We start from the raw sequence: 26,512 nt of genomic DNA on the forward strand, positions 1-26,512 counted from the left end.
TATGAGTACTTCAGCACCTGACACTTCCGTCATGCAGGGGCATTACTTGTGCAAGTACAACGTTCCCACGGCATAAATTCGCCAGTAGAGGGGTCTGTTGCGATGTGAGATTTTCTCTCCCCATCGACCCCATCGGCTACTCCCACACGACTGCATGTCTGCTGTCGTTCGCTGTGTGCTGGCCTCCTGTCGAATTCGCTTAATTTTCCATTTTGTCATCGACATGATATCGTACATATATGAAGATACATATGTATTTGTTTATAGTATTCTTTTTTTTTACTTTTGTAGCTTTAATTTTCGCTGTCATCTCTGCCATATGCGTTGGCTCCAACCCAGCACAAACGATCCACTTTGTCAAAAGTCTCTCGCCATGTTTTTTTTTGTATACGTTTACGTTCGGCTCGTATAAACAGCTTTACATGCTTGATACGCGTGCACAGACTTAATTCTGCTAATATCATCTGCATTCGTCGAGGGTTAATCAAGTCTACACATACACACATTTAAACATATATATATTTTCATTAGTTGTATCTAGATTATCTCATTGTAGCGTATACCAACAAACAGTCTCGTAAATTATTTTAAAAATAAATTTGTGCTGCAGGAAAACAAGCATGTCTTACTTAAATTAGAAAATATAAATTTTTAAATATGCAAAATTACCGATCGTGGGCGATTTGGCGCGCGTCATGGCCGTTTGCTTGTGGTATTTTTAAAGAGAATTGTGCGTTTTCTGCACACTTCTGTCTATTATACACTTTCGTTCTTTTCTCACATACATTTTTATTATCTTTTCCATTTAGAAAATCACATAAAATTGTAGATTTTTAAGTGAGTTCGTGTCTGCGTGAAATACAGGGTTCTAGTGAGAGCTGAAGTAGTTATATGAAATTAAAATTTTGTTTTGAATATTTCTTTTTATATAAAACACTTAGTATCAGAGACGAAACGATCTGAACTGCTGATAAGCAACCAAATATTGCTGAGAAATGGATCTTATCATATCCAGATCAGAGAAGCTTTAAAAACTGTTAAGCAGTTCGTTTTGTATAACTTTATGTTGTTGTTGTTGTAGCGGTTATCTATCCCTGCCTGAAAAGAAGAGCATCTAGAAGAGTTATTCCACAGCTTTTGGTTTTCTTATTGTATGTGTATCTGGAGACATTTTGTCTGTAGTTATTCAAAAATTCGAAAGTATCCCCTGAACTTCAAAAAATAACGAGTTTGTGTTGTTTCATCTTAGTTATCTCATTATTTTAGCGAGTGTTCGTTTGGTACTCGCTTAAAAGAGTGAATCTGATTAATTTCACTGTCTCCGGTAGTCTGAAAACAAATTTCTGAAATGTGAAGATTTCGTTTGAGAGACTACCCTGTAGCAAAGGCTTGTCTAATATTTACACACACATGCATATGTATATGTGTTTGTATTAATGCTCGTTAATTTATTATGTTTTTTCTAATTTCTATGTTTTTATCTTTAATTAAATGTATGCATATTTGTTTTTTCGCTTCTCTCTCTCTCTATTTATTTTATGTTTCTTTGTGTGCTTTTGACACGTTTCGCATTCTCGCCTGATCTACACCGGAGTTTCTTTTGATCCATACTGTACCTCCTAGAAAGCAAATTTTCGTTTTGGCTCAAAGCAAATACGCATTGTAAACTTTGCTGATCTCATCAACCTTTGAACATGATATTTGATCGTACGTTAGACAAAAATTTCAGTTTGAGCATTTTCTTAACACATTTTATTATTTATTTTAATAAATATGATTTTCTATTTAGTTTCAAACTTTTTTTGCATGTGGCATTGCATCTGGCAGATTTGAGCTATTTTTATAATTCAATTCAGTTTGCTGACGTTTCTTGCGCAAATACGTTAATTATTAATTACACACATACAAAGACACATGTATGTTTGTATGAGAATACAACGATTGTTCGCTAATTCAGTTATTTACATTTTTAATTTATGCGCATTTATGTTGGTGTTTATTAAAAACATTTGCAGTTTTGCATTTTTGATTTTTCAGAATCAAAAAAGCAATAAAATGTTGTTTTGCATATACAAATGCGTACATACATACACACATATGCCATATATAATCAATGTATGTAGCTTAATGCTCTTCGCTTTTTCGCTTCAAAGCCGGCTTTTTGCACACACACACTTGCATGAGCTGTTATGTGTGTGTGTGTTTACTTTGACAAGCTGCCAGCTTTCAGTTTGGCTTAAGGAGACCCACTTCTACTGCATGTACATACCTACTATGTACTATTATGTAAAGGGTGATTTTTTAAGAGCTTGATAACTTTTGATAATTTCATTTAAATGTTGACCGCGGCTGCGTCTTAGGTGGTCCATTCGGAAAGTCCAATTTTGGGCAACTTTTTCGAGCATTTCGGCCGGAATAGCCCGAATTTCTTCGGAAATGTTGTCTTCCAAAGCTGGAATAGTTGCTGGCTTATTTCTGTAGACTTTAGACTTGACGTAGCCCCACAAAAAATAGTCTAAAGGCGTTAAATCGCATGATCTTGGTGGCCAACTTACGGGTCCATTTCTTGAGATGAATTGTTCTCCGAAGTTTTCCCTCAAAATGGCCATAGAATCGCGAGCTGTGTGGCATGTAGCGCCATCTTGTTGAAACCACATGTCAACCAAGTTCAGTTCTTCCATTTTTGGCAACAAAAAGTTTGTTAGCATCGAACGATAGCGATCGCCATTCACCGTAACGTTGCGTCCAACAGCATCTTTGAAAAAATACGGTCCAATGATTCCACCAGCGTACAAACCACACCAAACAGTGCATTTTTCGGGATGCATGGGCAGTTCTTGAACGGCTTCTGGTTGCTCTTCACCCCAAATGCGGCAATTTTGCTTATTTACGTAGCCATTCAACCAGAAATGAGCCTCATCGCTGAACAAAATTTGTCGATAAAAAAGCGGATTTTCACATTTCGAACCGAACACTGATTTTGGTAATAAAATTCAATGATTTGCAAGCGTTGCTCGTTAGTAAGTCTATTCATGATGAAATGTCAAAGCATACTGAGCATCTTTCTCTTTGACACCATGTCTGAAATCCCACGTGATCTGTCAAATACTAATGCATGAAAATCCTAACCTCAAAAAAATCACCCGTTATTTACAAATGTACATTGAGAGGCCACACAATCGCCAGCCGGCTTGTTTACACCGAACGTGTTTTCATATCAAGTTTTATATAATGTGAGAATTTGCCGGTGTACATTTTTTCTAAAACGCAAATGCCTATAAGCAATCTGCATAGGTACATACATAGTACTTTCAGATACATTGTAGGTACATATGCGAAATGGGTGGTACAAAAGCGAGTAAATGTAATTGTTTAATTAATATAATTTTAATTAATTAATAATTGTTTAAATAATAACAACTAGTATTGTCACTATTTAATATATTTTTTTATATATTGCAAGGTAACGGGTGGATCAAAAAATATTTTTTTTAAGAAAATAATAAAATTACAATTTTTGAGCAAAATTTTCAATTTACAATTATAAAATCTATTAACTGCAACGAAAATCAGTTACGCAACAAAAATCTGTCACGCTTGAAAAGTTCAGAGCGCCTCTACAGTAAATGCATAGTCTATCTGAATAATCATTTTTAGTTGTTCTAAGTCCCATCTGAGTATTATGATGGTTTAATATAAAAATTAGGAGGTTGCCACATGTTTGCAGCTATTAAGTCAAAGAAACACGGCAATTTTCATATTTAAAATAAATAAATAAAATCAATTCAAACAGCTTTATAAATTAAACATAAAATAACAATATTGAAATCGAAGTATAATTTTATGAAAGTGGGGTTATCATTTCAATAGGATCATTTGTTTATACAGTACTTTGGCATAAAAAACCGGTTGGCAGGAAAATTTGAATTATGAACTAAAATACCAATCCAAGAAAAAAAGTGAAAACGAGAGTTTGTTTGGTTTTGTAATAAGATAATAAAATAAACTGACAAACAAAAAATATTAGTGTCAAATTTTTCAGGAGGGATTTTTTATAAATTGGGTTAAAACATTACAATTTTGAATATTCTACACAAAGTTCATTAAATTAGTACTATCACAATGTTTGTTTGTTTTTATTTCATAATTTAACGCTATCTATTGGGAAATATTCAATCGATACTTTACTGTGCCTCCTTCCGCCTTAATGACCACACTAATCCTTGCTAGTATGGACAAAGTAAGCTTTTGGAGTAATCCGACCTCCATGTCATCATACCACCTCAAAAAAACCTTCAAAAAAACGGAATTCAGATCTTTTGCTTCTTCGGCTTCTATGCGATTGCCTGTTTCTTTATAATAGTCCACAGGTTTTCGGTTGGGTTGAAATCGGGACTGTTCTGTTCCTATTTCAGTAATAAAATCGCGAACTTGGAAAAAAGCAAGGAAGAAGATCAAAATTAGTTATGAATGAGATTGATAACAGGTAGTAGAATTAAAAAATAATAATACTTACGATATTGGCCGCAGAGTCATCCTAAAAGATGACATTGTTTTGGTGTTAACACAGTATATCGATGGAATGTTCAAAATAGCTTCCATATTTTTGGTATATGCCTCACCTTTTACTCTACCTTAACTAAAATGAATCCCTTTTAGTCCATTATAAGAAAAACATCACCAGACCAAAGATATTAAACTTGAATTTATTCGAGAAAATTACGGTCTGCCTCTGATCCACCGACCAACTTCCATGCTTTTTCGCCCATACATACCACAGTTTTCTCATTCGTTGGCAAGAAAACAACCTTATTGTCGGATGAGCGACTATCGTCTTTTGGACTCTTTTTCAGGCCCTTTCTTCAGGTCGAAAGAACCCGTCTCTCTAAATTTTTTATGTAATCTGCTACAGTAGTCTTGCTGAAGACCACATAGTCCAAAATTTGCCAGGAGCTTGGACATATTGCCCAGTTTTATTGTTTCAATACACTTTAATTTGAAATTGTTTAAAACCGACCCAGAAAGTTTACACCGCTTCACCCTGTATATAGTACGAAAACATGAATTTTTATGTGTTTACTATTTATTTCAAATATACATACATACATATGTATATGTACTCGTACATAAAATGTGTTCTGAATTCCTAAGTATATATCTACAACAATCATCCATTGAATTACAATTAACAATCTTGCCTCGTTTCGCACTCTAGTACAAAGTGAGATGTAAACAGGTACAGTATGTGCAAATATTAAACATACTGATATATATAGATATTAAATATACTCATATATATATATTTGTACATACATAAAAAGTTTAGTTGTTATACAACTACACTTGAGAGCGAGTTGGCATCACTTTGAGGCCGGCGTTTGCATGACAGCACCGCAGCTGTCGGCAGCGCTGCCCGCCACTGGTTGGTTATATGAGCAATTAAAAAGCACGTTTTTTGCATTGTCTATATCTCATATATATATTTTTTCAATACTTTTATTTTTTTGATTTTATCCTTTCGTATTTCACTTATTCATTTCATTGTTTTCTGTTTTTATGTCACTACATACAAAAGCGCGTTGTTTACGCTCCGAAAGAATTTCTCATGTTATTTTTCATCTTTTTCCCTTAACTCTTCGCTGCCTCGGTGTTTCTTTTAAATATATATTTTTTATTTTATTTCTATTGGCAGTGTTGCAGTGTTTTTTCATTTCACTTTTACGAAATTAATTTTTCTTTTCTGTTGTGCATTTGTATGTATTTCTGCCAACAGTACAGTACAGTCTGTTTGTGTGTGTGCATTCGCATTTCTCTTTTTTTATTGTTTTCACTTACATATTTACAACATTCGCATTGTTCTAGGTGCATACATGTGTGTGTGTGTGTGTGTAGTTCGTAACCCATTAGCGAAGCGTTTTTAAATTCTAGCCCTGCAACGTGTACGGCTCAGTATCTTTCTAGCATTCGAAAGCTAAACAAGTGCAAAAAGCTAAATAACTTACAAAAGTTAAACAGATTTAACCGCAAGGCATAAAGTGCAAACGAATCTTTCGCAATAGAAACTCTTCAAATTGTAAATTGTTTACAAGAGGAGGACTCTAGACTCAATTGAATTGCCAATAAGTAAATTGTGCAACGTTTTTGTTATTGAACTGTTATACTGTTAATTCAAGACAATACAGTCACGTCAAGTATTTACATAAATAATTAAAAAGACACTACATACGTGGAATCTTAAGTATTGGCGTAACGTGCAGTGAATTTTGATTGAAAACCGACGGTATTGCTACTACTGTATAAGGAGCCAAGAAGAAGGCAAGCATTTACCTATTATTAAGTATTACTTGATTTACTGTTGAATTAATTCAAGTAATTAAAAGTAATTATATAAAATATTATCATGATAAAGGCCCAAGTCCTGGTTTGCAATCATTTGTTTAACTTATTACCAAATTATTTGAGGTCTTATATAGCGGATGAACCCCTACTGGGTTTATTATTGTTGTTATAGCAGCATAAAACCCTTGTAAAATAGTTTTGGCAAACCCTGCTTAGCTCACGGTCCTGGAACTAATATAAATTATGATGTCTTTCGGTTACTTTGACCTGTACTGTCACTGACCGGATGGCCAAATACTTTCCTTCTAATTCCTATTGCCTCTTTATATGTATTTATCTTTTTTTGTATATCCTGTAGCTCCTTGAATATTTGTTTCCACAATTTGAAATTTGAGGTTTTAAATTATTTCCATTTCCTTTGTTATGCTTTAGACAAAGGACGATGGGCCTTAAGTTTTCATTTCCTTTCGACATCACTCGTCTAACACTGTAATTAAATGAAATCAATTTGTTTCTCGAAAACAATTTCTTGGCACTCAACCATCTGACTATTATTTCTTTGAGGATGACCAAGCTTTGATTTCGACATTAAGGTTATTTGCTTTATAGCCTTTTCGCACAGGAGATAATTGATCAATTAAACGGCCTTTGCTCGATTAAAGCGCTGATTTAGATCGATTTGTCATACAAAATATAAATCTCATTTTTCTACATTGATTATTAATCGAATTTTAATCGAGTTGAAAGTGAAATGCAACTCTGAGAAATAGCAGTAATACTACTCGAAGTTATGAGTCGCTGCTAGAAATAATGGCTGTGGTTATTGAGAAAATAGCAATCAGCTGTTGACACTTACCAACTTCTTATGAAAAGCAAAAAAAATGTATAACAGATCGATTAGCGATTATCGAGTAGCCGGCAGTGCGAAGGCCAAAAACTGGTTTCTCAATTAAAATTTCAATTGATCAATTAATTTTGCTGTGTGAAAAGGCGATTAGTTTCCTCGACTGTGTCGATAAATTGCATCTCATTGCATTGTAATCAGTGCGAAGAGCAAAAAGTGGTTTCTCAATTAAAATTTTAATTGATCAATTAATTTGGCTATGCGAAAAGCCTATTAGCTACTTTGACTGTGTCGATAAATTGCATCTCAATTAAAAAATAGCTTTTTTGGCTAAATTCGGTGATGAATTTAACAGGTTTTCGACCTTCAGTGAAGGTAATAATTCATCACAAGAATAGAGAAATGAACCCTTCACCCATCACGAGTTTGAGAAATTGCTTAATGAAACCCCCACTTGATATTTGAAGTATGCAACTACCTACCATGATTTTAAGTATTCGAAACGCGAAAAAATGATTTTATGAATCATCAGCTTATACGAGTATTTCTTTTTAGCAATGACGTCTAATTATTGATTCACGTTTATCTTGATATTAGTCATAAGCACACCATCGGCCCTTACCCATATCAACGGTCATTTCGCACCCCTTAACAACAAATACTAGATGCACCTTTGCGACTGCATTGAAAAGCAAGCCCCACAAGCTATGCCAATAAACTCTTTTCGGGCCAATGAGAATAGCTGCTGCAACCACACAATGCTACAACAACAATTTACATGCTAAATAGAGCGAATCACTTTTACTTTTCTTTGCTTTTTTTGCACCATCCACATGCCGCAACACACAAGTATCATCACCTTCATCGGTGGGGCTACAGCCCGCTTACACAATAACCGCTAGGACAACCGCTAATGTGGTGCTGACACATACATTTGTATATATGCTTATGTGTATGTATGTCACTTGGCAGCCAGCTTGGCTATTGATTTTCCTTAGAATGTCGCATTTTTTACCAAAACAATTGAGGTCAGTGAGCGCTGTTTGCAGGAGGGGATGGTATACAAGCGAAATGCGGTTGAGATCATCGCAAAGCGAAAAGCCGACAATCGCCATAACTTTCGTAGCAAAACTAAATTATATTATATTAATTTTCTAGAATTCTTAGTACTCCTTTCTATGTTTGTTTGTGTTTTTATACTTTCTCTCTCTCTTTCTTAAATATTCTGTGCGTCATCGTCGCAATCATAAAACCATCTTTTAATGATTAATTTGATTGCTATAATTTTATTATAATATTTTTTTTGTTTTCTTATCTTTTTGTCTCAATACGAATTTCGTTGTGAAAATGTATACACATAAATGCATACATATATACCGCCGATACCGACTGAACGACACTTGAACGCCCGTTATCATGTGCGCTCGCGAAAGGTGAATGGGGCAAGCACTAATATTTCGCATAAAAAAGTGCGATAATTTCAATTTATATATAAATAAATATATATATTTACAGAACCCATATGTTCACACTCCATACGATTCTTATTATTCTGATTGTGATTAGGTAGTTGGTGCGAGTATATTCATTTGCGTCAACTATCACGTTCTGGGCACGTGAACAATGCCCGCTTAAACGAACCGTAGCGTAATTTGAGCGTACGATTTATTTATTTAAATTGAAACAATCAAATTAGACTGGCTAACGTCAATCAGCATCGCATGATCCAAATTCGTAAAATACACGCATTTATATATGTATGTATTTCCTGATTGCCAAATAAGCTTCTCTATACATTATGTTATCCTCACTCACAAGTGGTCACTTCAAATTGTCGATAATTTGTACCAAATTTGTTGAAATTTGAAAATTGTCACAAATTGCTTGGCTACTCTATTTTTACACGCATTCAAACTGTAGTATTTTGTGTGAACTTCTTTTAAATAGAGGTTATGTAGATATGTTATCGCTCTTGTCTGCATTAGCTCCACTTGAGAACAAAGATAAATTTATAATATAATAATAACATAAAACATGATAGAGGGAGTAGGTATATGTATACTGAAGAGGCGCGGTAACGAATCATCTAAGCAGAACACACCATTTGTAGAGAACTAATATAGTATTATGGTACAAGCTCAACCCATTTTATGTTAAAAACCTCTTTGAATAAAATTTTGTTTCTTTTGCAATAATAAAACCAACATGATTTTAACATATCTAAAAAATTAATGTAAAATATCTAAAAATAATATAATATCATTTTCAATACATAAAGAGATAAAAATTGTACTTTTTTAAAGAAATTGTCTAATATTTTTAAAACAAACTGTTATTTTCGTTGATTTTAAGGCAGTAGTCTGCTTCAAAAAATCGATTTTTTTGTTTTGTTTTAAATCTCTTTCAAAACTATCCAAGAATATGTCTTTAAAATTCGAGAGGCCAATTCGACATATTTTCGAAGCTAGAGCAATTTTAGTGGCCGAGCTTCGAGCAGGTGCGAATGCTCAGGCAGACTTTAAAGCGCGTTTTCTCGAGTTTTTATTTTCACAAGTGTTAGAAAACGGTTCCGGCGATAGCAAGAAGAATATATGTCCGATCGAAAAAAACCAAAGTCATCTAACTTCAGTATTAAATTATCTTGTATTTGAATTAAAAAAGGTGGACAAAAGTATTATTTAAACTACTTGTTTTGCAACTTAAAGTAGTTTTTTGTTTCTTAAAAAAAGTGAATTTTGTTTTCAAACTTCGAAAAAATTTGGAATTTTATAACTTCTTCGGTATTTTTTTAGTTCATAAAGAAAAGAAACTTATAAAAATTAAAAAAAAAATTGGTTCGACTGTTTCAGCTGCATCGCACGACCTCCATCACCGGCACCGATTTACAAGTGCAGACTCCAGGCGCTCTAGAAAAATACTTACAACTTTGAAAAAATTTCAATATTTTTTAATAATAAATATTGTTTTTTAAGCCTTAAATATAGTACACTATCGTCTTAAAATTCCGTTTACCGCAATCATTTCCTTCCCTTTCAAAACAATTGTTAAAAAACGTTTTTTTCGGCTTCTAAAGCAGACTACTGCCTTAACACTGTTTCTATTTTGGATATTGTATGATCTATCACTTGTCTGTTTCTACGTTTGGTTTTCCAAATAAGCTCATTTGTTTTAAATAAAATTAGTATAATGTGGATGTGGAGGGGTTTTAAGGATTTTGAGGTTGTTTTTGTAGATCACAAGGATTTTATTTAAATAATCACTTGTCTAATTTACTCCTTGACATGTTTATATAACAGTTCAGAAAGGCATGTTTTGCAAGTTCGGTTTTACATTAATCAATTTCCTTTCAATATATGAGACATATAGATTCACTATATTTAGAAAAATAATATACATATGTCAGAAGCATATAAAAAATGAAATTGTATTCCTAATTTGTTTATATTTTATTAAATAATCACTTCTCTGATTTAATTTTTGACATGTTTATATAATAGTTCAGAAAGTCAAGTTCGGTTTTACATTGGATCGAGTATTTTTTTTTTTTGTTCAATAACTGGTTTACATTAAATAATTTCTTATCAATGTATGATACTTAATAATTCACTATATTTAGAAAAAAGTTTAGAAAATTAAAAAAAATGGCAAAAAAATAATATAAAACTTACAAACCTTACGTTTTTTATAATAATAATTTGTTATTTAAATATTGTCTCTTATTATTATTTTAGTTTTTTTTAATCAAATATTTGTTTTTTATAGATAGGAATTTTTTGTGTATTATTTAAAATTTTTAGTATTTGTTTTAATTGTTTTATTTTATTTTTAATATTTTTATTATGTTATTATTATTATTTTATTTTATTTTATTTAATATTATTTTATTTAATATTATTTAATTTAATATTATTTTATTTTATTTTAATTTATATTATTATTATTATATTTTATTTCATTTAATTTAATTTAATTTTGTTTTATTTTATTATTATTTTATTTTATTTTATTTGATTTTATTTTATTTAATATTATTTTATTTTATTTAATTTTATTTTACTTTATATTATTATTATTATATTTTATTTCATTTAATTTTATTTTATTATTATTTTATTTTATTTTATATTATTTTATTTTATTTTATTTTATTACTATTATTATTTTATTTTATTTTATTTTATTTTGTTTTATTTTATTTCATTTCATTTTATTTTATTTTATTTTATTTTGTTTTATTTTATTTCATTTTATTTTATTTTAATTTATTTTATTTTATTATATTCTATTTGATTTTATTTCATTTTATTATTATTATTTTTTTTTTGTATTTTGCTTGCACTGCTTCTCATTTCCTGCCTTATCTATCGTAGCGTGCAACAATTGTAATTACAGCGCACATGCTTGTCATGTATTTTTAGAATCTTCAAAGCTTATTGTTAATTAAAACTGATTAAAATATTTATATAATGCCGTTTTACCGCTCCGCAACTTACTCAGCGATTTCCATAAAACGAAAACAATGCATTCGATTAATGAATGATGGCTTCAAGCACAGCGTTCAAGCGCTCAAGCTTTCATAATTCTCAATACAAATGTTATCTTATGTAAACACATGCAACAAATACAACAACCAAATACAATGCAATCTTATTTAAATACTTGTCTTATTCTATTACTACAAATACTTGTTGTGGAAAATTTTTCTGTCGCCAACTATTTTTAGCTCGATTAAGCATGAACACGTTCGCCTCGCCCACAATTATAGCTTACAAATCAATTTGAAATTGTAATTTATATAGTGCATTACTATATATTCGTAGTTATCATATATAGATTTCATATATGTTTGTAAGGTCTTGAGAAACTCTTATAACGTGGGGTTCCATAGTATTTTCCAGCATGATAAGCCAACGTGCTGTATATGGTGTTGTTTTCTGTTATTTGCTTGTAAATAGTAAGCGATCGCACGATTTTTGCGATAAGGTTGGTTCGTTGTTTTTTGTTTTATGACAGTTTCTTTTGAAGCATTTTATATATAGCTGGATTTTTTTTTTTTGTTTTTTTAATTTTATTTTTTAATTTTATTTTTGTTTGCTTAAGTGTAATCTTATCGCTTCAGCTTTTTACATTGTTTTGAATATTTGTTGTTGTGTTCTAAATATGGCTACTCGAAAATACTATATTTTATACAGTGTGCGCAAATATGCAGGAGACGTGCCTACAAATTATACAATATAAATAACTTTATACAATTATACAAAATAAATATATTTGTACATATAAACACATATAAATATATGAATTTTGTATATATATTTGTATAGTAATTGCTAGTTATACCACTTTGACATTTGCCTGCCACTTAATGCACATGTTTATGCACATTAAAATGCAATAAAAATGTGAAGTTTATTATTAGCACAGCACATGTGCAATATGCGCATAATTCTAATGCCAAAAACAAGTTTTAATTTTTTTTTATTTTTTTTTTTTAATTTTTTTGTCATTCATGTAATTGTACAAGCGCCATTTTGTGGAGTTAATAAACAACTTCAAGGTTTGTTTACTACAAAAGTTACGACTATTTTTAACTGCATTTGAAAACTCGATATCATATTTTCGCACTCTTTCGCGCACTCTCACTTGCTATCACACTCTCTCTCTCTTTCTCTCTATCATTATAACAAATAACTGCAATTGTGCGCGTATTTTAAATATTAGACTGAGTAATTAAGCTATTTATGCCATTTTAGAACATAAACAATAACAACAACAACAAGTAAATAAACAGAACAAATCAATAAATTATGCAGCGCTTAGCATAGTCAAGTGGGTTTGTCTATCTTATCGGCACAAAATGGAAAAAAAAATAAAATTATAAATATTAGAGTGACCTTGTTTACAATTGAACAACAAGTTGAAATGCACATACTCACATACTAATATACAATGGCTACTGAGCACAATGTTCTAACTCGCATTCTAACTACGAAGGAGTACTGGACGCGTGGCACGTCTGCCATTTACATGAGTTACATATCAGTATATATACATATATTGATATATATATTGATATATATATATATATTTATACTTCAGTACCTCCAACTAAGCTTATTAACTGCTTATTAGCTTTTATACAACTAAATAAAAATTTCCAAAACACGCGCCTTTTTCACACTACACACAACTCATATGTTCGCCATTTGGCGTAAAGTTTATTGACCGACCTCGTTTAACCAGCGCCCACCAAGTCCAATCAATTACCAGCGTACATTACGTGGTGTCCACTAGTTACGCAGCTTTTAAGCTTTTTCTTGTATTACATGAGCTATAAGCGTGGCTTCTATGGTTTCCGAAAGTGCACTTTCGAATTGCACACGCTTACACGGTTACGTGCCAACAACATCAAAAGCAACATCAAAAGCAACAGCAAACACACGTGTCTTGTTGCAGCGCGTGGTTTGCCTCCGTCCGATAAGCAGCATCGAAGGACGCCAACAGCTTATCTTGTTTTGATTTTTGTTTTAAAATTTTTTTTATTTCTATTTTTTTGTAAACATTTAGGGCCAAACGTGCTTTGGTCGATTTGCGCGTGGTTTATTTTGCTCGATACATTCGTAGCGCGTTTGCTAAAGCTGTCGCCGCAATGCCATATCATTTTTCGTTCTAAATTAGATTTATTCGTGCTAAAACCTTCACTAGAACGCTAGTTTTTCACAGGCGCCACCTGGGCGTTACAACCGACGCAGTGCATCTCGCAAGGCGCCTTCGTAACGCTGGTCTAGTGGTCTACGTGCCATCTTGCGCATCGCATACAACGCTTGTTTGTTTTTTGTTGCTTGTGTTGTTTTGCTTGGCTGCTTCGTATGGTGTTACAACAATGTTACCATGTATCTTCTCGTGTATATATCCGCTTTCCCCAGGCGCGCCATTGTTGTTTTTCCGTCTTACTTGTTTTTGTCTCGCTTTTCTGTTTACAGCTGTTTGTTTTTGGCTTGAATTTCGTTATGCGCGCGCGCCGGGTGGTTGCTTCATCACAAAATATGTGGAGTTGTAGTCATCAGCCACCACCAGGTCGTTCGACTCGAAACGAGGTATGAATAATGCGCATTGTTACCGAAATCATGCGCTCCGAGTCTCCACACGTGTGCTCAGGTTTCTCTGAAGTAGCACAAACAACTCTGAACTCAAACTCTACACACCTTGTACGCACATACAGTTCTCCTCAAACATCAATTTTTCTCGAAGTTATTTGACTTTTCGAATGACTTCATGGTGCAGACTGTTGAAACGTGTCTGATTGACTGCACCAAATGGAAGATAAATCATTCTCTGGAACTTTCTGAGATTTACATAGTGTCTATGAGTTTCTTTGATTGGGAATCTTCTCGAAATATAATATATACTTGTGTCTTAATCCATCTCCCCATCTCCATCTGAATCTTTCATTTTTCGTTTAAAAAACTTTCAGCATTTCTGATCCAGTACGATCCTGGTGGCATTGATTGGATTTTCAATTGATTATTATCTCTCTCGAGATATGTTTGATATGCTTTCTTCGAACTCAGTTCAAGAGACCAATTTGAAGCATATTTCTATAACTCTTCTTATTTTATTGAGTTGATCTCGAATATGGTTCTTGTTCCAAGTTAACAATCCAATAGTTTTTGAAGATCTTACTCTTAAGAGTCGTTCGTCGTTGATTGTATATAAAACTGGATCATGCAAACGAAATATAAATCACGATACCTTCAGGTCAAATCGACCATAATATTGTGGAGGGCTGTTCCAGACTGGTTTTGTCCATATAAGAGAGCACATCTCAGGCTAGATCCATAAAATCTTTGTACTTCTTTTTGGTATCCATTGTACGTAAGACAAAACGGCAAGTTCTGAAGCTTCTACCGCACCATTATGATTGGTCTCCAGACAAAATGTCCATTGGACGTAAGACGAAACTCCAAGTTCTGGAGCTTCTACCGATTTAACATGATTGGTCTACTCTCAAAATAAGAAATCCGTTTAAATCATCATAATTGTTTATATTTTCTTCAAAATACATATATCGCTGAATTTGCTTAACCCATAAGTTCGATGTCCTTGGCATAACAAAAGAAGACGATCCATCAGGGACGCTCAATACCCCACCGTTGGGGAATAAGTCAAATTAATATTTGTTCAATCGGTCAACTTGCACGCATTCGCATTCCCCTGCGCTCTCCACACTTTGCCTACGTGTATCATTCTGAATATTGCCCCTTGTGTGAAACAAGCAAATACATACAGATAAATGTGTATAGGACGACCAAAACAAAAATGCCACAAAAATATTTATCGTTTCAAGTCGAATTGCTGTTGTTGCTGCAGTTGTTGTTGTATACCTGCACATGCACTGGCAGCATGCATCCGTCCAGCAGCAGCAGCAGCAGCAACAATGTGAAGTCAGGCAGGCAGGCAGCCAACTGTTTAGTCACCAAATAGCTTATATATTTGTATATATGTATGTATATGTGTGTGCATTGTTTTGCTGTTTGTTGTTTTATTGCTGCCATCGATGTTTTGTATGGTTGTTTGCTTGCTTGCTTTTGTGTGCACACACGCTGCTATCTCGGGCTATCGCTCGTCGCTCACGTAGACGCCGCTTGGTGAAGTCGTTTTCAGCGATCGCGCGACTCGCCAACAAGTCAGAACTTCTTCAACCACTGAACAAGTCAGACGTCTCGTTAGAGAAATCTAAAAAAAAACCATCCAACCAATAACTGCAAAGTGTAAAATTTGCTCATCATCAACAACATCAAAAGTGAACTTTGATTTGAAAAAAAATATATATTTTTGATTAAAAGTGAGCAACACACACATATACAAACAAATAGTAACTTTGTCATTATCCTTTTGAGGATTCTGCAGTGAAATCATAAAAGTGCTTATAAATCATATAAACTGATAAACTCAACTAGCTACGCTACTAGTGATTAGATAGTAGTGAAAAATATATTGAAAGTGTTATTTATTGCTTTATGCTTTTGTTATCGAAAATTGATAGCACATTGTGTACTAGAAACTTGAAAGCGCAAGAAAAAAGCTAAATTATACTAGAACTGAACTGAAAAAATTGTGAAAATAAAATTTTAAAGTGCTTCTGAAGAGTGCAAACTGCGACTTTTGCATAAATCAATAAGCGAGTCGGTAGCGGCTAGAAGCAGCAGCGCAAAGCAAAAATCATATAGAAGAGGTAAATTTCAATATGAATGACATGGGGTGTTTTCGAATATAAGTATTATCTGGTTAAACATACCGTTGCACATACAACTAGAAAGCTTGTGGGTATAATGAGGAGGTAGTAGATTTCAACGAAAATATTAAATGGTTTTTAATAATTTTTTGAAATTAAAATTAAAATAATTTCTGAAAACTGGTTTTTCAGCTAAAACTCTTAACCTGACTTATGTTCTTATTTAATGAAAATTAAAATATTTTCGCTAATTTTTTTTTTTAAATAAAAACAATCATTTTACTGGTTTCCCAGCGAAAACTCTTAACTTGACTTATGTCATTTTGTGAAATTTTCACTGAAAATTATGCTCTTGTATTATTTCCCTGAAAGCAAGCCATGCGCTTTTAGTATAATTATTTATAGTTTTATTTTTTCAATTCTCTATAGTATTCTTTCGCAATTTAAATTACGTCAATGCGGCAAATCGAAGCTTTTTCGTGTCGTCCATCCTCCATACACACTAACTACCAACTTCGGCGTCTATTTGCCCAAGCAACGAGTACTTTTCCAGCAGAAAACTTTGTAAAAATCATATCGATAATAAGTAAAACATACATACAAACATACGCACAATCTTATGCGTACATTGGGTACATCTGTACATATATTTACAAATGTGGTGTGACACAGGCATTTTCTATATACAAATTGAGGTTATGTCAGCTAGCCAACGAAATAATGGGCGTTTGTCTCTCTTTTATGCTGCGTTTATGCGCATTACCTTGGAGCAGCGCCACAGCAGAGAGCTCCACCACTACACAACTACCTATTTGTACTTTGAAATGTAATGCTCCTGTAGTGGTAGTGTGTTGGACTGGGCGTAGGCAGTAAATTTATGCTACAGCATAGAGGGGGTACCTACTAGATGAGGTTGTAAAAGTTTGCTTTTTGAAAAATGTGCTTGCTTACGACTGAAAGAGTACGCTTCACTGCCGGGTGTGTAGTGTGAGTGAGTGAGTGAGACGCATATATGCTGTATAAAATTGAAGAATTCAAGTGACGATGTTTCAAAAGTCACGTAAACACATTTTATACTGTATAATATTGTTTTTAATTAATTTCGAATCATATATTTGAGCGCCATGTGGTAGTTAAGTGATGTTAGTAGCAAAATTGGTATTTAATTGTTGTTCAATTAAGCGCAATCTTATAAAATTAAAGGGGGTTAATTGAAAAACGGTTATTTTGAATTATAAATTGATGAAAAATGTTAATGAAATTTAAAAAAATCATTAAAAATAATTAAAAATGTTAAAAAAAAAAATAATTGAAAATATTAAAAAAAAAATAATTAAAAATATTAAACAAAATAATTAAAAATATTAAAAAAATTATTAAAAATATTTAAAAAAAATAATTAAAAATTAAAAAAAAAAATATAATTAAAAATATTAAAAAAAATAATTAAAAATATTAAAAAAAATATAATTAAAAATATTAAAAAATAATAATTAAAAATATTAAACAAAATAATTTAAAATATTAAAAAAAATTATTAAAAATATTTAAAAAAATTATTAAAAATATTAAAAAAAATAATCAATAGCATAAAAAATGAACAATAAATTAAATAACAAATTTAAAAGTAAAAAAAAACAAATAAAATAAAAAAAATTAAATAACAAAATTAAAAATAAAAAAATTTAAATAATAAACCTAAAAGTATAAACAAATAAATAATAAAAAATGCAAAATTGTAAGAATTTCAAATAAAATCCCTACATTTGTATACATAAATTTTACTGCAATAAAAATTACAGTCAATATTTATAATTGAAGCCAATAAAGGCTGTCAACAATTGATGTCAATTAAGCAAGTGGCCTCTTAGCTAACACTTATGTAAAGCTAGAGGCCTTTAAATTGATTTCACATACACATGAGAAAAGCTTGCATTTCATTAAATGCAAAACAAAATATTTAATAATTTCCAGTTATCGAAAAATTTCATACATTTTACAACCACCACTTACTACTACAAAAAAATGCAAACGAAAATCCTGTCAACACCCGCTTTTCGTCAAAATTGGTTTGACATTTTTTCTCCGTTTTTTTTTATCATTATTATTTTGATTTAATTAACATTTGAATATACTTGATATATAAAAAATAAAATTGAAAATGTTTAAAAAAAATTTTGGCAAACATAAAAATCTAACCTCGTTTTTATCAACGTATTTCTCCTGTTTCTTTCAGATATCAAAACAATCTTCCAGCCCCAAAACCGGTTCGTCGCCATTAGACAAGCGTGTTTTGCAACCTAAGCCACAACAGCAACAACAACAGCAACAGCAGCAGGCGCAACAACAACCCCAAAAAGTTGCCAACAAGCCAGAGACTGCTCAAGCGCAAACTAATCCAGTTGCTGATAGCAATAAAAGCAACACCACCAACAGCAGTAAGGCAACAGCCGCACAGGACGTGGAAAACGCAACAACAGCGTCAAGCTCAACAGCAGCAGCCACATCAGCGGCAGCAGCACCAGCAGCAGCACAAACTATTGGTGAGTGTGTGTAAAGTGCGGTATTTTATTTTTCTACCAATTATTTATTTTTGTTGTTGCTTAAAGTGTTAAGATGGAAATGTGTTTTTGTGTTGGTGTGACAGCGACCAGAATGTTGTCGTAGCGCAGCGAACACGAAGCTTGAGTAGTTTGAGGAGTGGCGTGTTGTTTTGCACTGCTTCTTCTTTTTTAACTGCTTTATTGGTTTCCATTATACCTTATGCAGCCACGTTTATATACACCTTCTTATATCGTGCTGCCAAAACAAAAACAACCATTTTATTTTTATTTTTTATCTTTTTGTTATTTCCTTTCACCATTTTCGGTTTTAAATTGCGTCGCAATAAATTCGCACTTGTGTGTTAAACCTGCTTTGGAATTAACGAATTCTTGTTTACATATCTTATTTATGTTTTTATTATAATTTGTTTTTGTTTTTTTTTTTTTTTTTGAGTATTGTTTTCTTGTTTACTATTCCAAATTTAGTTCAATTGCTTTTTTAGAGAAAATAGTAAATAAGAAACTAATTTGAAAATTATTCACGTATCGAATATTCGAATCGCGAAAACAAAATTTGTCAAAGACGTGAAAAAGAAGTATAAACGAGTACATTCACATTAGAGATATTTTTATATTTTTTTGAGGTTATGTACGATAAGCACGTTTTTTATAAGTAGAGTAGGATTTGTAAAAGTTAGTCCATGTAAAATGTTATTTCAATTTCTGAAGCAAAAAAATTTATAGAATTATAGTTGAGCTATCTCAAATACAGTTGTTGTTGTTTGTAAAGCAAAAATCTTAAAACTTTCTCCCAACACAAACACATTTCCAACTAGTACGCTTTTTTAGATGAACACAGTAGAAAACCGTTTCAACCTAACCTCAAAAAAAAAAACCACTTCAATAAACTCCATTCCTACCATATTTATACAAAATATTTGATTTGCTTTCATCAACCATACTAACTTTCTACGATCTTGCTCTCCTTCCAGTTGTGCCACAAACAGACGTAGCACCGACTGCGGTTGTAAATAAAGGAAAGAAAGTCAATCAAAAGGTAGGTTACGCTCAATATACATACTTCTCTCTGTCACCTCTCGTAATTTTCAAAAATACAATAAACTTACAATTCCTTTCTCCTTTCAATTCTCACAGGCAAGCGATTTTAGCAACGCCGGCGATTGGCCTATGCTAATAGGTGGCAAGCCAACAAATAACGAATCTAAACGTTCCACGAAACATAAGCAGCGTGCAACAAACGCAGCAAATAATAAAGATAAAGAAGATAACGCCAGTACAGGTGCAACAGCAGCAGCACAAAGCAACGCAGATCAAGCAGCAACAGCAGCAGGAGCAAGCAGTAGTGCCACAGCAGGCGATAAAGCTTCAACAAGTCAAACACCAAATGAGTCCAATAAGCCTAGTACGCAATCAGGCAGCGGTGAAGGCAGTAGTGGATCTACTGCCGCAAATGCCACAGCAGCAGGCAACACAAGCTCAGGATCAAATGGCATCAATAAGAAGATTCCCAAACACAAGTGGCGACCTCTGCAAATCGACCTTGCAAAATCCAGCCGGCCGAAACCGATTGGACGCCCCGCTAGACGTTTACCAAACTCTACGTCTCGCTATCACCAGCAGCAACAACAGTACCACCACAATCAAGAGCGACGCACCAGCGGCGGTGATCACAGCAATGCCGGTGCCAATGCAACAACAGAACAACAGCGCAACGATTGGCGTCAACATGCACCACCAAGCGCCGGCGGTGGTGGCGAAGCCACACGTGGTAGTGAGCGCCCAGCGCGGCCCACTTCCCGCCCTACTGAGCGCATTGATTCCTGGCGTAGCGGCAGCGGCACCGAGCGCAGTAGTGCCGTCGGTGGCGGCAGCGTCGCAGAACGTGAATACGAACGGCCAGCGCGCACGCAACGGCGTTTCCGGACGTCCTATCGCGGCGGGCGGCAAGGGCGCGGTGGATTCACAAGACCGGGACCAGGTCGTACGTCAAATCGCATACCACGCCATCTGTTAACCAGTGGCGAATACGCAAACTATTTGCCGGCGGATGCAGCCGGTGCCGAACAGTCCTCGTTTGTGCTCATGGGCACGCATTATTACGGCGCAGTGCCGGCGGCCTTTGTCGAAGTGGACGCACAATCGCTTAAAGAGGCGATCATGAAACAAGTGTAAGTATTTACTTCACCAGACATACTATAATTTTTCAGAAATATAAACATTATAAATAATAAAAATGGCGTCTGATGTTAACTTTTATCACTTGTACGCTTTACTTGCAGTGAATACTACTTCAGCGAAGAGAATTTAACTGGTGATTTCTTTTTGCGTCGCAAAATGGACCCAGATGGTTCTATTCCAGTCACTTTGATTGCTTCCTTTAATCGTGTTATGGGCCTGACTTCTGACGTGGCACTGATTATTAGTGCCATCAAGGAGTCCGAGAAACTGGAGTTTCTCGAAGGCTATAGGGTACGCACAAAGACAAACCCTACAAAATGGCCTATTCGCGATATCATTGAGACTACATATGATCCAGCCGCTCAGGCGGCTGTTTTAAATGCAGTAGTGAACAGAGCAGTAGGCCAGACACCAGAAAGTGTAAATAATGATATACAAAAGACTAACGAAGCTGAGATTGCGCCTGGCAGTGGTGGAGACAGTGTCAACACTGCAGCGACTCAAACTGCGGTTGAGGACAATAAGAATGTGGCAAGCCCAACTGCGGATGTGGCGTACACCAGCGAAGTGCCCTCAATGTTTACCTCAGAACTAATAGCAACCCTACCAATAACTAAGATACCGCCACCGCCAGTGCCACGGAATTCACAGAATTCGGTCTCCTCGTTATTGATGCAGCAGGTGAAGCAAGTGCCAACGCCAGCTGCGAATGCGGAGAATGCCATAAGCGCACTCACACAAAAGGTGGCTGAGGTCGAGAGTGGCAGTGGCGCTGTGGCTCAGTTGGCGGATCACTTGAGTGGACTGGCCGAAAGCGTGAAGATGCCGACAGTGCCTGCGCAGCCACAATTGACGTCGACGCCACAGAAGAATCCAGAGAGTAGTGGTAAGAAGAGGGAGGTGCAAGGCGTTGCTAAAGGCAGCAACAGCAATGCGGCGGAGGTTGACGACGAGACGGCAGGCGATGCCGCTGAGGGCATGTGGAAAGAGGTAAAGAGACGCTCAAAATCAAATGCTATAAAAGATACTAAATCTTCCAATCAACAACACTCCACACAATCGCCATCCACACAACAACAACAACTACAACAAAACAATAAAACACCCAACACAAATGCTACCTCTGAAACGAAATCATCATCATCGATCACGCCAAACAACAATAACAATGTAAACAAAATCGATACAAAAACAAACACGGCAAGAACCACATTGACCACTTCGAACGCCTCCGCCACATCGAATGCTAAAAATGTAATTAACACCAACAACACCACGAACGCCACAACCACAACAACCATTATCAACAACAAAACAGCTTCTCCGCCAACCGCTCAATCAGCAGCAACAGCAGCAGCAGCAGGTTCAGTTGGCCTCCCAACAAATGCCACTGAAAAGGAAGAATTAGATTTTCAATTCGACGAAGAGCTCATGGATCCCATCCCGGCATCTGGACGTATAAATAATTTCACCGAAAACTTCTCCGACGACGACGAATCCGACTACGAATTTGCTGACCGCGATATCAATAAATTGCTGATTGTGTCACAAGTACAACGTGCACCGAAACACGAAGGCTACGATCGCACTGCCGACTTCCATTCACGTACGAAAATCACACAAGACCTCGAGAATGTCATCAACGATGGTTTGGCTAATTACGAAGAAGATCTCTGGACCACATCGAATGTGGGCACCGCATATCGCACGGTAAATGTCATCTCCCAAGAAGATTTTGAGAAAATGAGTGGTGGTCGCGTGCAACGCAATTACGCACAACAGGCACCGCCACCACCACCGCCAGCCTATGAGGATGAGGATTCCACACTGAATAGCACGCTCAATTCGACATTGAAGTCGCGTCGTGCTCGCTTCTATGCTGCGCCCAATTCACATTCGATCGATCCGCGTACACCGCGCAAACGTAAGACACGCCATTCATCGAATCCACCAGTGGAGGCGCACGTCGGTTGGTTGCTCGACTCCGTCGAACATCGTCCGCGCACCACCTCAATGGGTTCGTCGGCGGGCACCTCGCCAACGACCTCATCCTATGGTTCATCTGTGCCACAATCATTGCCGGTCTTCCAACATCCCTCGCACTCGCTGCTGAAGGAGAACAACTTCACACAACAAGCTTACCACAAATATCATTCACGCTGCCAAAAGGAGCGCCGTCGTCTAGGCTTCGGCCAATCACAGGAGATGAACACTCTGTATCGTTTCTGGTCATTCTTTTTACGTGAAAATTTCAACAAAACAATGTACAATGAATTCCGTACTTTGGCGCTGGAGGATGCCGGTCACGGTTTTCGCTATGGATTGGAGTGTCTATTCCGTTTCTTTTCGTACGGTTTAGAGAAGAAATTCCGACCAAATGTCTATGAGGACTTCCAGGATGAGACAATCGCCGACTATGAAATTGGTGAGTAATCAAAGTCACTGTGAATTTAACTAAATTAATAGTTTCAGAGAGCGGCTTAATGTAGTCAATTAGTTAATTGTCTCAATTAAGCAGTTGTTTGAGAAACAAATAACCATTTTAATTAAATTTGTTAAAAAATTTCCTGTTGCTATACTAACTATTCCTAACCTTTGCAACTGCAGGTCAACTCTATGGTCTAGAGAAATTCTGGGCTTTCCTCAAATACTACAAAAACGCTGAAAAACTAACGGTCAAGCCAAAATTGGCTGAATATTTGAAAAAATTCAAAACTATCGAAGACTTCCGTGTCGTCGAGCCCGAGATCAATGAAATGTTGCAAGGTGTTGGCAGTCTGAATCGTGGACGCAATCTGAATCGATTGCGCAGCGTTTCCGAGAGTGATGGCACCGCTGTAGTCGCTGCCGGTGGACGCAAACCGAACACCACAATCAGCAATCGCAGCGATTATGTCGGCAATCGGCCACAATATCAGCAGCAACAACAGCAACAACAACACCAACACCAACAGCAACAACACAATAATCAACATGCCGGCAATTATGCTAACTTCAGCAGCAATCGACGCCGCACCGGCTCCTTCGGCAGTGGTAATGTGCGCGTACGCAGCGGTTCGTTGGGCAATAAGCCGCAAGTGGTATCGCGCAACAACAATTATCACCATCATCATTATGGCAGTTCGCCGCATGAGTTGCGTCGTGGCGGCAGCAATTCCGGTCTCGCACCGCACAAACAGCATCAGCAAAACCGCCAACAACAACAGCAGCATCAGCAATATCAGCAACAAGCGCAAAAGTCTAAACAACAACAACAGCAACAACAACAAGTACAAAATAAGGATTCCAATAATGCGCCGAGCGCAAACAATGCAGCTGCTGCGCTGAAGAAAGATCATCAAAATTATGCGGCGGCGGCGGCAGCAACCAAAACAAATAAACCATCGATAGTCAACAATAATGCAGCAGCAGCAACAACAACAACAACAACAACAACAAAAGTCACTGCGCCAGCTGCAGCCGCAGCGGCGAGCGTAGCAACGGGCGTGAATGCAACGTCAGCGGAGAAATAATTGTTTATTAGCATGATTTTCCTTGAATAGAAAAACAACAAACAAACAAACACACACACACACTTATTTGCTACTGTTAGTTTATCCTATCTTATTCTTTATAATTATAATTATTAATTCTTTTTTTTTTTTTGCATAACGTATGTATTTTCTTCTAGTTTTGAGTATTTTCATGACTACAAATGGCACACACAAACACAATCACACATATTAAATTAGCGTAAAACACGTATAACGGTAAACCGAAATAAATAATGCAAGTGAATGCGAAAAGTTCAAATATCGTTCGAAAAAAAATACATATATATCAAGTCAAATCAAATTATCAACAAAGAAAAGTAGTGAACCCCCACCCCATTAGCAAGACGGCTGCGCGAAAAATTGGCTTTTGCTCTCTGTGGCATTCTTAATAAAAATACAAATACAAAAGCAAAGCCGTGTTTGGCGCGCAGCACGCCAAAGAGAAATTACGTTTATATAACTGAATTTTGTTTTTGTTTTTTTATTACTATTATTAACTTATTTTGTATGAAACAAAAATTATGAAGATGCTCAAAATTCTGCTAAACAAACACACACACACATATATACTATATATATATATATAAAATATAAACTACCACTACTACTACTACATATATATATTGTCATGCATGTTACTATTAATTGTAAACTTAATTTCATAGACGTTCAAAGCGTCGCTTTACGACTATACATACATATATATATATATAGAAATTTACATAACATATGAATGAACCGAAAACATATAACGTTAAAGAAATATATTTGCTAAAGTGACTTTTGTAAAAATGCGAGAAACAAAAAAAACGAAAAACACACAAAAACAAAAACAAATATGTATGTGCATTGATATTTTCAAAGGCAATTAAAGGCAATCAAAGGGAATGAGGTTGAATTTCGACTGCGCCTGGCAGCAATAATAACCATATATGTAGATACCTACATAAGTGAAGATGGTTGAGTTATGATGATGAGTAGGTTTAAATGCAACGGTTGTAATGAGCAGAGCAGATCTTTAGATCGACAGCGTTGCTCAACAAAGAAAAAAACACAACGAATATGAAGCAAACGAGACAGATATACATATATATTGATAGACAACAACAAAAACACCCTTTGGGAGACACTATTGAGCAATAAATGCATTGTTGTTGCAAAACATGCAGCGAGATAGAGGAAATGCAATCAATTTCACGTAAATATGTCTATTTACTATAGACGATATGCTATATATCTGTATATATATGCTGGACTGGACTACAACTTTTGGGTAAACACATTTTTTTTAAGTCAAAGTAAAAGTAGCTGAAAAAAATTAATAAAAATTAGTAGCAAGTGGCAGACACAGTGCACAGTGTCAAACAAACTAGCTAGCCGCAACGGTAAATTAGTTAAAAAGTTTGAAGAAAGTACGCGGCACTGCGTTGCATAGTTGGAAATTAAGTAAGAGAAACAAATTTTGTTTAGCAAAAGGAATCGCTTACATATGAAGTAGTAGGGAATTGGAAAAGAAGACGAGTGAAGCAGGCAAATAGCTAAAAGTGCGCAGACTCAACTATGCAAAAATATTTTAAATACAAAATATTTTAATAAAAAAAATAACAACAGTTATGTGTTAGTGTAAAACAGCAACAACAACAACAAAAGTAAATATTAAATGCAGAATATGACAAAGTAGACAAAGCGCATAACAAACTAATGTATACTAGCATTACTAAGCCAATAAGATTTACATATATATATTTATGTTAAATAAGTGCGTTATGTATGACATTGGTAATGGCGTGCAAATGACAAGCGCGTACGTCAAACCCTA

The 26,512-nt window shown here is 34.9% G+C and overlaps 1 protein-coding gene across 3 annotated transcripts in view; it reads left to right on the forward strand.

Annotated features, from left to right (window-relative positions):
- Window positions 1-25,724, forward strand: part of LOC105215868 (la-related protein 1) — a 42,603-nt gene extending 16,879 nt beyond the window's left edge. For all 3 annotated transcript variants that reach the window (XM_054225129.1, XM_054225130.1, XM_054225131.1), the window contains 5 exons: window positions 18,655-18,961; window positions 19,954-20,018; window positions 20,117-21,150; window positions 21,262-23,585; window positions 23,768-25,724. In XM_054225129.1, the coding sequence (XP_054081104.1) occupies window positions 18,655-18,961; window positions 19,954-20,018; window positions 20,117-21,150; window positions 21,262-23,585; window positions 23,768-24,672 (4,635 nt within the window). In that variant the 3' untranslated portion in view covers window positions 24,673-25,724. The remainder of the gene's footprint in view (window positions 1-18,654; window positions 18,962-19,953; window positions 20,019-20,116; window positions 21,151-21,261; window positions 23,586-23,767) is intronic.
- Window positions 25,725-26,512: the final 788 nt, after the last annotated feature.

This window comes from Zeugodacus cucurbitae, chromosome 2 (genome assembly GCF_028554725.1).
Source record: "Zeugodacus cucurbitae isolate PBARC_wt_2022May chromosome 2, idZeuCucr1.2, whole genome shotgun sequence".
NCBI classification, from domain to species: domain Eukaryota; kingdom Metazoa; phylum Arthropoda; class Insecta; order Diptera; family Tephritidae; genus Zeugodacus; species Zeugodacus cucurbitae.